The sequence below is a fragment of the Cynara cardunculus genome, assembly GCF_001531365.2.
Source record: "Cynara cardunculus var. scolymus isolate 2C chromosome LG 11, CcrdV1, whole genome shotgun sequence".
Taxonomy (NCBI): Eukaryota; Viridiplantae; Streptophyta; class Magnoliopsida; order Asterales; family Asteraceae; genus Cynara; species Cynara cardunculus.
Window position 1 is genome coordinate 4,876,575 of NC_037538.1, and position 14,644 is coordinate 4,891,218.

The 14,644-nt window shown below is 33.4% G+C and overlaps 3 protein-coding genes across 3 annotated transcripts; 1 reads left to right on the forward strand and 2 right to left on the reverse strand.

Moving 5' to 3' along the window:
* Nucleotides 1–5,251: 5,251 nt before the first annotated feature.
* Nucleotides 5,252–6,070, reverse strand: LOC112520988. The gene has a single exon (XM_025129609.1). The coding sequence runs from the start codon at nucleotides 6,068–6,070 to the stop codon at nucleotides 5,252–5,254; it is 819 nt and encodes a 272-aa protein (XP_024985377.1).
* A 283-nt stretch (nucleotides 6,071–6,353) lies between these two features.
* On the reverse strand, nucleotides 6,354–9,644 carry LOC112522149 (exocyst complex component EXO70A1-like). The gene is made up of 11 exons (XM_025131229.1): nucleotides 9,504–9,644; nucleotides 9,319–9,414; nucleotides 8,944–9,149; nucleotides 8,623–8,859; nucleotides 8,203–8,341; nucleotides 7,903–8,115; nucleotides 7,620–7,825; nucleotides 7,301–7,498; nucleotides 7,117–7,216; nucleotides 6,549–6,778; nucleotides 6,354–6,471 (listed from the first exon to the last, which is right to left on the reverse strand). The coding sequence occupies exons 1-11, from the start codon at nucleotides 9,642–9,644 to the stop codon at nucleotides 6,354–6,356; spliced, it is 1,884 nt and encodes a 627-aa protein (XP_024986997.1).
* A 2,214-nt stretch (nucleotides 9,645–11,858) lies between these two features.
* Nucleotides 11,859–14,536, forward strand: LOC112521297 (photosystem II 22 kDa protein, chloroplastic). Its single transcript, XM_025130068.1, has 4 exons — nucleotides 11,859–12,161; nucleotides 12,825–12,941; nucleotides 13,034–13,274; nucleotides 14,125–14,536. Exons 1-4 carry the CDS (start codon nucleotides 11,967–11,969, stop codon nucleotides 14,367–14,369), a joined length of 798 nt encoding a protein of 265 aa, XP_024985836.1. The 5' UTR covers nucleotides 11,859–11,966; the 3' UTR covers nucleotides 14,370–14,536.
* Nucleotides 14,537–14,644: the final 108 nt, after the last annotated feature.

Below are 14,644 nucleotides of genomic sequence, written 5' to 3' on the forward strand. Positions count from 1 at the left end.
ATATATATATATATATATATATATATATATATATATATATATATGAGAGTGTGTGTGTGTATATAGAGAGAGAGGGGTTCATTTAAGAACACTAAATATTTTAATAACGCAAGGACAATCTATTTTGTGAGTATTTATGATAAATAATGTGATAAAATATTCATAATGAATGTTGTGACAGACATTTATAATGAATAATAGTCATCATAAATACTCATAAAATAGGATGTCCCTAAATATTTAAGCTTCCTAAATGAACTTGCACCTGTATATATGAGTAGAAAAAAAAAGGTTTAATGGCGGGGACCTCATGGGCCATGGCCCCGTGGTCCACATTTTGTGAACCCTACTTGTCATACCTCATAAGCAAGCACCGAAAAAGACAACATGTCCTCCCCTGGAATCGAACCCGGGTGGGCACGCCCAAGGCAAGGTATTTACGGAAGGAGGTGGCCACTAGGCCAAGGCCTAATGGTTAACTGTATATATGAGTAGGTTCAAGGAAAAATCATAAAATAATGAAAAATTGAGGAATATCGTGGTAACTTCATCTGGACAGTATGCACATGTGTCTTATATGTGTATTCATGAGTAAAATAAGTTTATGATTTATATATATAGGGTTGGGTTCACGTGAGACCAACATGTTTTCGTGAGACCACATTTTTACTCTTGAAACTTCACAGCAAAATGTTGTGAAGGTAAAAAAAATCGAACTTTCACAACAAAAATACTGTTAAGGTTACTTTCATAGCATTTTGCTGTGAAGTTTTAAGTATAAAAAAATGGTCTCACGTGATCCCAAGTCTCTCTCTCTCTATGTGTGTGTGTGTGTGTGTGTATATATATATATATAGAGAGAGAGAGATTCAAACGAGAACACCTTTAATTTTACAAGAATGCGAGAACATTTATGAGGCTCCAAATATTTAACCCACAAATAAAATTAATAGAAAATATAAAGTAATTAATTAAGGATAATTATGTGATTAATTTCGTATTTATCTGTAATTTTATTGACATTCTTATCTCTAAAATCATATACAGATGATACGTTAACCGATATCAAATAATTATCACAACAAAATCACATAATAAACAGACAGGTCGACTAATGTAGACATGATCATCGTTGGTTTTTGATTATCACATCACTTGTAACACCCTCATTTTCACCATGAGTTGTGTTACGTTATTCTCATTTAAAAATTTTAATAACCCCAAAATATAGTGGCTAATAAAACCTTATTACAACAGAAGTCTTACAAATTCAATTAAAAGTAATAACTCAACGCTAACCCGTCCCATACCGGGTTACATTACAAAATGAGTTTAAGCATAAACCTAAACATCCGAAATATAATAATATAATTATCTAGGAGAGAACCTCGTTCTTGTCCACCCTTGAACCTCTTGCACCTGAGATGCATACTAATAGTCAACTTTGTAAAGCTCGGTGAGTTCATAGTTTTTGTGCACAATCATACACACCTCATCAGGCATAAAATAAACAATACCTCAAATAAAATAACATGCACATTTGTTTCAAACCCTTTTGAAATAATAATGAGATCTCTTAATTTCCCGTCGGGTTAAGGTCATAGCGTCATCGGCACTTCCCCGGTTACACGGCTATCCCTTGTTCGGTCATCCATCCCTAAGATGTGTCATCCCTTATGACTTTTGACCCCTTCCCATACCGACAAAAATGTAAATTCTTTTATAACATGCTAATTAATGTTTAAAAACACGTAAACAAATAGCATGCAACCCATAATAATAATTCATATACATGTAATAAACCCATAAACATGTACATAAAAAAAATATCGTAATGCTCAAATAATTTGTACATAAGCATGCATCCCAGTAAAAGTCTCATGAAGACTCACCTTAATAGCTCCATTTAGCTAAACCTTGTCCCTGAGTAATATCCTGTAACATGTAATTGTATTTCAATATTAGAGTATTGACTTTTCCCCAAAAAGTCAACCCAAAAGTCAAATGGGTCAACGTTAGGGTGGGCATGGTCAACGAGTCAACCCCAAACATACCTCGTCGATATATACCCCCCTCGCCAATGGAATTTTTGATATCCAAAATAAATTATGACGTATTAAACCCAAAATTTAATTATATACGATTCTCGTTATAAAAACGTCTGATCCCACAATTATCTAGTCACAACTCCCGAAATAAGTTACTAAATTATTTCTTATAATTTAAATATGAAAATCAAATTAATTAATAACATTTACAATTGATGTCCAAATCTTGACCAACTTAATCGAAACATCCCCATTTATTTCGATTAATCCAAATAAATAAACGAGCTCCAAATCTCTTTTTAACAAATACCGATTTTATCAAAACAACTCGAGTCTAACCGAACTCGACCAAAATAAGTCGGCCATGGCCTAAACCTAGTCTAGTGTCGGCCGACTCAACTCTACGCCCAGCCCAACCCGGTCGCACCCTTGGTGCGGCTATCGTAAACGATTTTCGTTTGAGATATTTTTCCAATCGTTTTTCACCAAACTTTTTACAAAATCTTATACATAATAATAATCCCAACTCGTATCAAAATTTACAGTCCCTACAGTTCAATATTAAACTCGTATTTTGAGTTTTTGTATCCGAATCTCGTCGAGCCGCCGCCACAGCAGCTTCTAGCCTAAATCACTCAACATACAAGCCACCATAGCCCACGAGACTTGTACCAACAGAAAGGTAATTAAAAAACGAATCCAACCATATATTATACATCAATTTTGGTTGAGTATTTTACCTGCAATCGCCGTTTTTGTGCTGAATGACCCTATGCCGCTTCAAACTCGATATCTCTCTCGTTTCTTGATGAAATCTCGAAATTCCAAAGACGTTTACTCCCTTACACCCTTAGGAACGTCTCCACAAAATTTCAGCTGAAAAATCTAATTTATAAATCGTCAAACGGTCTCTAGAATAGGAAAAACGTGAATTTGGGGAATGATTTCCCAAATTTCAATCATTTCCAAATTAGTTTTCTACTTTTGACGAAACTAGTCTCTTTTGTTTTTCTTTCTTCATTTTCATCCCAAACCAATTAAATATAAAATGTTTCATTTCCTTTCTTATTGATTTTATTTATTGCAATAAAATCATGTTTTTCGAGTATCGACACTTTAATCCCGTATGTCGTTTACTCTTCAAATTTCAACCCTTAACATTTATTTATTTTACGAATCATAAATTTTTAGGGTGTTACATCACTATATATCACAACAAAAATCACATAATTATTAGATGATTATCACATCAAAATCATATCATAAACAATTTTCAATTTATCAAATCATTATCACAATACCATCACATTGGTATCAACATAAAAAATCTTCGATGATAAAAACAAAGTTTAAGGACAAAGATAAATCATGGATAAATACTAATTTATTTTCTTTTATTCTATTTTTTTTTATTATGAGTTAATTAATTGTTATTTTCATTTATTTTATGTTTTATTATGTGTTAACTAATTTGGAGGCCCATAAATATTTTTGCATTTTCGTAAAACAAAAATGTTCTTGTTTGAACCATTTTCTATGTGTGTGTGTATATATATACTATATTATAAAACATCTGAACAAAACTCTTAAAAACAATTTTTTATGCATAAAGTACTGTATATTGATGCATATTACTTAAAATTCAAGATTACAAGTAAACTATGCATAAGTACAACTTATTAAAGCTTCATGTTTGAATTTGTGTAACTAACTGCGGATAAGCATAATCAAATAGAGGATAAACATTTCATTTTAAAATATAATTAGGATAATTATCGAGTTCTAACAAAATAATTAACTATTATCTTTATAATAAAATTATATTACTAAACCAAATATAAATTACTTTGTTATTAAATTCAAATTAAATTATAATTAAAAAATTGAATTAAAAAATTACACAAAAAATGAGGAATTTTAAATATTTAAATTGATAATAATATCGATATAATTTTGTCAAATTTTTATGATATCTTCAAATTTAGATTTTATTCAAAAATAAAAACATCATCGCTTTTTTAAAATCACATAAGACTATATTATAACATTGATTGAGATAAAAAATAAAATAAAATATTAAGATCAAGATGTATATCGCTGCATTGTGCGAGTACCCTTTTAATATATATATATATATATATATATATATATATATATATATATATATATGGACTTTCTTTTAACTTTATAATTTGTGAAATCCAATTTAAACCACAAACTATAAGTTAAAAAATAAAATACAATATAAATTAAAAACCTCTTATTCTCTCTCTCCTCTCTTGTGTCTTTTCTTCATCTCTTGTTTTTTTTCTCTCTCTCCTCTCTCTAACATACATGTATACACAAATAACCGAATATACATACAAGGTGAACACATTATGAACATTTATTTTAAAAATACTAAGATACTTTGTGAACACACTCTAAATCTGTAAGATATGGTAGAGCTTATGAACATCAACCAAATCTAAAATATCACTTGTGTCATATGAACCTTGTGAACAAACACACTAGTAAGAGAAATTAAATTTCTTTACAATTATGTTCATAATATATTCAAATTGTATGCACATATAATTGTTCATATGTGCATGTTAAAACGAAGATAAGAGAAAAAAAATATACGGATTTCCCAATAATCCATTAATTTTTATTTAGTAAATCTGATAACTATTTTCTTAATTATTTCATTAATTAATAAAATGGATTTTTGTGAAATTTTATTGTATTATATAAAATAATTAATCAAACACTAAAAAACACCTTGATTGAGATTTAAAATTCGAAATACAAACAATCAAAACCAAGATCAAGTTAATGGCCCAAAACAAAAAATAATATAGTATAAAATTTTCATATTTTAAAATTAAGTAATAATAGAAATTTAAAATATTAGATGTGGACGGCAAAATAATAATTAAGAAAATTATTATACTTATTTTCAAATTGAAATATAAAAGCAATTTGCATATAATCTAAGAATCTTACGATTGAAATACAAAAAAGATAAAAAAAGGAAAACCCTGAATTTAGGATGTACGAATATGATTGATTTTGAAACAGTTCAAAATCTAACATATTTAAACGACTTCACAGATATATTTAATTTATACTTGAATTAAATAAATTTAAAAATATATAAAACTCTGATCTTAATTCACATGGTCAGACACAAGACTAAAATGAGAAAGAATAGTACTTCATTACTGGATCCCCCACTCTATTGAATGTTTCATCAATTCTAGAGAACAAATTTTGGACATGCGGTCGTCGGACCGGATGACACCACCACCACCACCCATGGTGGTGTAATTAGGAGGGAACTGTAGTTCTAAATCTTTACATACAACTTCCATTTCATATCTTGTTACATCTTTATTGATGATTTCATAGCGAAATGTGGCTTGAATCGACATCGCTAAATCGAATTGCAAAACCATGTTGTTTGCGATTTCGTACATCATATCGTGCACGAGATCATCCTCTGACGACAAATTCGCTACCTTGAAATCCGCCTGAATATCTTTCGATTCTTCGCTCATTAGCTGGAATTGATCATGGTATGCGTTGGCCAACGCTTTGTTTTTGTAGAGTAGGTTGATGTTGGCATTTTCAATCAAGAAATTCAAATGCACGTTCGGGTTTCGGGCGGATACGTATGTGTTCCATTGGATATCGGTTGACGAATCCATTTTCAAACCCGACATTTCAAGACGACGGACGTGGAAGACGAGGATATGGGAGTCCACGAGAACGAAATAGATCATGAAGACCACGGAGAGCGCGATTATGATTGTGAATGCTAGAATAAAGATGAGACGGCCACAAGTCCGGTTGCAGGTGACGGTCGGGTTTGGTGGTCGTTGGACGAGGCTAGTAGCAGTGTATTGGTTGGAATGATCACGAGGGAGATACGGCGACGGTGGTGGTGGTGGTGGCGGTGGTTGTGATGGTGGATGAATATGTGAATGATCGTATTGTCGATTCACTGATTGTGTTTTATCCACTTGTGGATGAAACATGATTGTCCCTTTTGTCTCTCCTCCTTTAAGAGAAGAGGGGATTAGGGACATCCATGAGATATATCTGCCTCTAATTTATGTGTGGTGTTGAATAGGATCTTCAGAAATCAAAAAAAAAAAAAAAAACAAGTTAAATCGAACACTAAAAAAGAAAGGTTCAATCATATGCTAAAAAAATACTTGGGTGAATTAAATTGGTCACGATCAACGATTTTGTTCATTATATGTCGTAACTAAAACAAAAAAAACTATCGACAACGTTCTTCGAACAATCATCCGCTTCCTACCGCTTTTGTTCGTGTGCTGTTTTCCCTTCGAAAAACTCTGCCAGCATTCGCTCAAGATCCTCTGGCGTGAACCGGATGTATTTTGTTGGATTTTTACCGCCCTCAATCATGGGTCTGCATAGTTACAACATGGGATCAGGTTAAGAGAACCCGACTCCAGAAACCAAAGAAAAATAACGATAAAACCGTACCCAAAACGTTTTTTGAAAGATCGGTAGGCAGGTAAAAGGACTTCGGCCACAGCCAATCTCAAGGACTCACGCAACTCGCTATCAGGAACAGACCATTGAGATTGCTTTTGATGTAGGTCCTCAAACTGTGTATTGAATGTCTTGAACCTTTCTTTCACCATTGCCCTTGACACTCCGGCGGTGCTATTTCCATCACCGCCAGCAACCTGAACCGTGAGGCACTGTAATATCTGCACAATCAAAACTAGCACCGATTAGCATGCTTCTCTTAGGATCGATAACCACGGACAGTAATAATCATAGGAAACAAAAAGATCCCACTAAGCTAGTTTTAGTAATAAGCTAGCTGACAAACCACCCACATTGGGTAAAAAATATAAACTAGTCAATAAGCTAGATGACAATGTAAAATGATCCATAATTGCAAAAAATCCCCTAGAGCTTATTGTAACGCTACTTGAAGTAGCTTTTCAAAAAGCTAGATTATAACTAACCAAACAGGTCTTTTTCAATAAATTCAAAATATAAATTTGCTTATGGTTGCCATCATGGCCCAAGTTTATAGAACCTTAGACCAAGAAATTCTCTTATACTGGTTCGCATGCTGCTGCACAACCCTTCGGTGGATTTGGACCCAGTCATCGCCTAACATATCCTTTGCCTCGGACCTACAATTAAGAACATCGCGTTACAGCATTCAGCTAGAAAAATTGAAACAGATTTTAAGAAAAACAGCCGGACTGTAAGGATACCTTCGCACAGATCTAACAATGTAGTGCATATTGTTCATCATAAATATTTGAGTCAAAGCTTGATCTTTATACTGTTTAGATTTTCCATCCAAATTATTCTGTAGAGCTTGCATTATTCGTGTAGTTATTTTCGCCAGTTGGGCATCTGGATCGATTGCTTCAAACTCCAGAAAAAGTTGCTTCAAAGTCGACTGGTAACTGTAGCATAAACAAAGCTTAGAGCTTTATAATGTATTCATCAAGAATGGTTTCTAACTTTCTACAACACTTGAAAGAGAACTACATCAGGGAAAGTTGAAACGGGAAGTGTCAGACTTACTCAAATAAGAACTTAACATAATTGATAACGTAACTAGTCAAAGGATGGACAGTTCCATCAAGAACAGCGGTTTTTGTGGCATCTTTTTCAACAGCTTCTTCAAAGTCAACGAAGGTTTCTTGAGCTGTCTCGGCTAAACGCTTTGTCAAAGCAGAAACAGATTCTCGCATCTCAGCACCAGATATACTTGCGAAAATCGAATTGAACTGTCAAATATCAGAGGAAATTACATATAAAACACACAAACGTGTGTAGTTTTCATTATGAATGCTAGTTAGTTTACCTCTGGTTGAACTTCTTTCATTATCTCATACATATCAAGAAGGACAAATAACTTTTCAGGTGACCTCTTGCTTTTGGCAATAGCCTCTCCAAAGCTAAGGAGCAGAGACACACTGCTTGCAGTTGCTTCTACAAAACATTGATCCATAAAAGATTCCATTCCTTCAAAAATTTCATCAGCTACCTTCCTTTCAGCAGCATATAGCAGTTTTACCTGTATCAGTTACGATAAGCCACATAACCCTGCAAAAGGAAGGAAACGGAGCAATATATCGTATATCGTAGTCTTGTAAGTTCTTACAGCAATTCGCACAAAATGAATCCAATTCCCTATTTTAGCCTCCAAAACCTCCCACTGCATCCTTTGGACATCATCTTTACCAAGCTTTTCTACTCCAAGTTTTTTAAGGCTGTTCTCCATACACGAAGAACGGGCTTCCCTGAAGATAACAAGTCAAATTTTGAGTAATCGATGCAGTATTCAGAAAAAGAATGGTGGGTCGCTATCCAATTATGCTACAAATTCAAAATCTAACACATTTGATGACAAATAAATAATAATACAAAAGAAACCTTCACAAGAAAAGCGAAGATACAGGAGTTTTTATCCCAGATTCTCTATCAGCCTTATGGATTCATGCTGCTTATTGATCGATAATTGAACATTTACTCTAATTCTAAACCCATGTATGCTTCCTACATTTGGTGTTCTTGATCTCACCTGTAAATAATAAATGCTTGCTGTTGCTGGCCAGTTTGAAACATTTCCTGAGCTAGATCATGCAACAATGGTATAACTCTAGGTGGTACGAGAATCAGAGGGCTGTAAACAGCAGTTTCTGAATTCTTATTGTGCTCGTGTTTCCTGCCACCTTCATGAGGATGAGCAGTTGATGGTGCTGCTGGTCGGAGAGAAGAAGGCAGGCAGTCCAAAAGACGATCAGGTTCCACAGGTTTACTGAAATACATACAAACAAACAAACACCAACTCATAAACTATTTGAGCTAAATGACAAATACATATAATGGCAAGACATCGGACCTGTATAATGATAATAGCGACCGGAACTCTTCTTCGAGCATCAAGGAAGCTTTTTGAAGCAAGGTTGTGGCCTGAGTAATTACCCCAATGCTGCTCTTGAGGTTTTTATTGGAACTAAAGAAGCGAACGACGCGTTTCAGCTGATTAACTGCTTCTAGATAACTCTCCAAATCTTCATGGGGGCCTCTCAAAATTACACTCTCGCACTACAAATTTACAATAGATTAAGCATAATTCAGTCTAGATTGATGATAACTATCAAAATACAGATGTTAATTAGTCTTAATCGAATAACAATCAATGTTTTAACATCGTACTAATAAACTACATGACCATACAGTTGTACATCAAATTTTAAGGAAATATAATTAGTACCTGTTTAGCAAGATCAAATTGGATTAAAACGGTATCGGCGAACTTCAATGTCTTATCGATGTTCTCATGTGCCCTTCTCATTGAATGCGTTTTTATCTAGACACACATAAAATTTATGAAATGAATGAAACTAGGTTACAGAAGATTGAAGAAATTTATAGAAGAAAGTGAAAGAGTGATTAAACCTGGGTTGGACGCATGGCGGTTTCGAGGGCGGAGAGGCGGATATCGAAGGAACCGAGAATAGCGGTGATGCTATCGGTGATTACCTGACTCCTTGCAAGACAATTCTTCATGGTAGTGGCCCTGTCACGTAGGGTTTCCATGGGGAGATCATTAAACCCCATTGCGTTCTGATTTCGCACCTCTTTCGCCATTTTTAACAAAATTTCATACACATTCAACTTCAGAATCTCAACGAGAGAGAGAGAGAATGAACGATCTCCTGCCTTATATACCTTCCCCTGGATCCTTTTGGGACACTTGGCAATTCTTCATAAATTTACAACTTGCTATTTTTGGAATTTTGTATCATTTTCCTATTTTTTTTTGATTATATACGTTAGGGGTGTTGCGCTAAGGTTTGATGTGGTTTAGGGTCAAACTGTATCTCGTATATGTGAAGATTTTTTTAAAATCATATCGTATGTCTTAAATCGTAAAAAATTGCATTGTAAAATATGGTGCGGTTTATACGATTTGAACCTAATGCATTTCAATCCAATAATTATACAATCACAACTTCATAATAAACTCAACGATGATGCTTTTGTATTCCATAAAATAAAAACTTCCAGTACTTACTAAATGGGTAATTTAAAAAGGCATAATGCAATCGAAATCATTCGTAATTAATCCAAATATATCTTATAAAAGTTGACTTATAAATAATCTCGAAAATAAAAATAACTCAAACTAGGAATTGTAACGTAAAACCTTAAAAGGAAAACTGAATGTGGTGCGGTGCAATTTGAACCGCGATTTAATGACTCAAAACTGCAAACCACATCCCAATTTTAAGAAATTTAAATCTTGTACATTTCAGGTTGGGGTATAATGTATTATAGTTCATGTCATTTCAAGCACGTGTGCAAACAAACAAGTAGGTGATTAAGCATATTAAATGAAAAATCATTTAGAAATAATTATTGATACTAATTTCATGATAGATTTAAATAAAAAGGTTAAATACCAACCCAAGAAATGAAATTTGGACTGATTATTGAGTGGGCTTCATTGTAATGGGTTAATTTGGGCCGAATGTATTCCAACCAAACTATTTGGGCTTATTGAAGTTAGATATCGATTGGTCTTCGACTTGGTTCATGTTAAGTTACACAGCCAAATTTTCCTAGTCGGTTAACTGGTCTATTCATTTTATATGCATTAATGTAACCACAACACATGCTTAAAACAAACAAAAAGTTGTTATAAAAAATTAGTAGAATAGTACTCGTACAATGTATCAAGATACATTCGATTTTAATGTTTCGTTTTTTTTTTGTCTCAGTCGATGTTATAATACGGTTTTATGTGGTTTTGAGAAAGCGATAATCTTTTTATTTTTGAATAAAATGTGAAGATATCATAAAAAATTGAAAAAAATATTGATATTAGTAACAAACTAACTATTTAAAAATTTCCCTTTTCTGTGTATTTCTTTAAATCATTTTTTATTTTGATTTATTAATATAACTTTTTATTAAAGATAATGATTCTATTAAAACTAAATGATTATTCTAATTATATTTTAGATTTTTTATATTTAAAATGAGATGTTTATCCTGTATTTGATTATATTTATCTGCAGTTAGTTACACGAATTCAAACATGAAATTTTAATAAGTTGTACTTATGCACAATTTACTTGTAATATTAAATTTTAAGTAATATGCATCAATAAATAGTACTTAATGCATAAAAAATAGTTTTTAAAAGTTTTTGTCAAATGTTTTATAATATAGTATAGATGAGGATCCAAGAAAATCAAACATGATACATTCCACTTCCTATTAATTATATATATACTTTTACGTCATGTTATTTAAACCATTTTGGAATCATTCATGATAACCTTCACCCCTTCTTTTAATGACTATATTTTTTTTAACGTAATTCACTGACCCCGAAAAAAACAAAACAATTCAAAAACCTCCCGTCACGTCGACTGTTGGCTTCACCTCACGAAAAAACAACAATTAACCACGATATTTATTTAAAAAATAGCAAACTTACATGAAATCGACAATGCACCTACCCATATACAAAAAAGGAAAAACAAAGCAAAAATGGTCCACAAGATACGAACCAAACACGAATGATCGAACTCAGATCATTATAGACCTTCCGTCTTCGATAAGACACAAACTCAAAAAAAGTACAAAAAAACCCCAAAAGGATACAATTTAAAAAGAACATAAAAGTTGAAGGGAGTGAAATGTAAATATAAGTTACAAAGGGACGTGGTCTCCTATTTGCCCTTCAACCAAATGACCACACCCTATCCTCATCTCTTCCTTAAAACACAATCTCCTACACACACACACACATCCCACCAAATAACCATTAAAACAAGATCCCATATTTCAAGAAAACAACACATAAAATCCTTTTTTGAGTTGTAGGGGGAAGCTTTGCCATTGATAGAAATGGCTCAAACCATGTTGTTGACATCTAACACCGTAGTTTCTGGCCACCCATTGCTTCAATCTCTTAGACCCAAGCCTTTCTCTCATCTCTTACTCCCTCCAAGCCTCGTAAACGCGTCTTCAACGTCTCCGGCTAGAACGTACACGAGCCCCGTTGCTCTCTTTAAAGCCAAGACCAAAGCGCCAGCCAAGAAGGTTAGTTTTGTTTTGTTTACGATTTTGATGTTAAGTACTAGTACTTGTTTAGTGTGCGTTATACGATCGAGTAAAACGGTTTTTGTTGATTTGGTTGGTTCATACTTTATGGTATGCTACGACTTCTTTGAACTATTGGAGTCGTTTTTTGGTGAAAAAACGATTGTATTGGGTTGCGTTTGTTAAGATGATGTAATGTTAATGCATCGAGAATGTAGTTTTCGATCAAAAAATAAGACCAATAGGTACCCTAAAAAATGGTTGAAAAAATGAGATGTTATATTTTTTTTAGAGAAACAAAAAAGTTGAGTACTAGCAATCCCAATCGGTCCCAAACGGCACCCAATCCCCATAGAATCCAGGGTGACTGGGTGAGTGGGCTATCTAAGAATCACTTGGTCGCAAGACACATGAGGGGCCCACTTAAACCAGATAATAACTAGCTTTATAAGCAAACGTCTCCTCATCCCTTGAGCCAACCACGATAGCTAATATATTGGAATGCTAGTAATATGTTATGTTTCTTTGATGCGTATAATCATACCGTCCCTATGACGGAAATATCGTAAATTATTTGAATCTGGTTTTTTTTATCTTTATGGTTCGTTTTTCAACTTTTTTAAATTTGAATCTTTACTGATATGTAACAAAAAAAACATTCAGGCGGCACCAAAGGAAAAGATAAAGGTTGAAGATGGTATTTTTGGCACATCGGGAGGCATTGGATTTACGAAGCAAAACGAGCTATTTGTTGGTCGTGTCGCTATGATCGGTTTTGCCGTAAGTATACAACTCGTTATAATACCCGTTTCTTTAACGATATTTAAAAGGTTCCATCGTTGGTTTTATAACATATGGTACGAGTTTTGCAGGCATCATTGTTGGGAGAAGGATTAACAGGGAAGGGAATTTTACAACAACTCAATTTGGAAACTGGAATTCCAATTTATGAAGCTGAGCCTCTTCTTCTCTTCTTCATTCTATTCACTCTGCTTGGAGCCATCGGAGCTTTGGGTGATCGTGGTCGGTTTGTCGATGAACCCACCGGACTCGACAAGGCCGTTATTCCTCCCGGAAAAGGACTGCGATCCGCACTCGGTCTTAGCGAAGGAGGTATACATCTTTGATTATATGTTGCATGTATAATGTTGGAGTCTCGCGTTATGTGATTATAACAAAATCAGCTTTATAGGACTCTATATTGTGTAAGCGTCCTAATAGAGTAATTTATAAAACTTGGGTTTAAACCAAGAATAAAGCATCTTATAAAAGCGTTATAATGGGTTTATAAGACGTTTTTAGACGTTTTAACAAGTTTTTTAAAACGTAAAACGTCCTATTAGCTATTGTATCAAAAGTGTCCTATAAACCTGTTTTTTACATGACACTTTTTCAAACATTGTCGTATAAAAAATTTAAAAGCGTTATAAAAAACTTGTTAAAACATTGTTCTATAAACCTATTGTAACACTTTTAGATATGAATCATATGATGCTTTTGTTTAGTCCTATGAACTTAATTCCTATAAAAGTACAAAGTATTAATTAGGTTGTTTCTACATTGTAGGTGTCCTATAAAATCAGTTTTTGTTGTAGTGTTAAACCTCATTTCTCATCTCAAGTGTTCTTTTGCAAAGTAATTTAATGGAGTTCCACATATTCTCACATAGTATTAGAGCCAATTGTCAAAGTCTACCACTATAGGGACACGACATAACTATGTCCATCTAACCTCCGCTGGAGGGGGCATATTGGAGTCTCACATCAGCTAAACTTGTATCATTTATCATTGATATATATTGAAACTTTTCTTCTCTCCTGGAGTGCACTTTTCGAAAGTAATATAATAGTGTTCCACATAACAATTGGATGACATTATATTAACGGTATCAATTTACAGGGACATTGGAAGTGAAATTATTTATTACCTAATGGAATCAATTCTTGAATTTTCTTGTTCGTAGGTCCATTGTTCGGGTTCACAAAATCGAATGAGCTCTTTGTCGGAAGATTGGCGCAATTGGGTATCGCTTTCTCGTTGATCGGAGAAATTATCACAGGAAAGGGAGCTCTAGCACAACTAAACATCGAGACAGGAATCCCGATTAGCGACATTGAACCACTTGTCTTGTTCAATGTTGCTTTCTTCTTCGTTGCTGCCTTGAATCCAGGAACCGGCAAATTCGTCACCGATGATGAAGAAGACTAGATGAATGTTATCGGGTTGGGGTTTTGTAGATTTTGATCATTTTACATGCATTTGTGTGACGTACAACTACGACATTAGTTTTCGTTAAAACAGTGTTAAATAGCAATGGATCATGTATTACTTGTGATGAAATATTTCCTTTAATAAAGCCCAAAATTACATTAAAATATACGTGCTTTTTTTTAAGAACGTAATTTCAAGAGCTTAATAATTTTTGAAGAATCATTTAAAAAAAATACAATAAATTACTTTTTTTTTATTTAAAAAGCTATGGT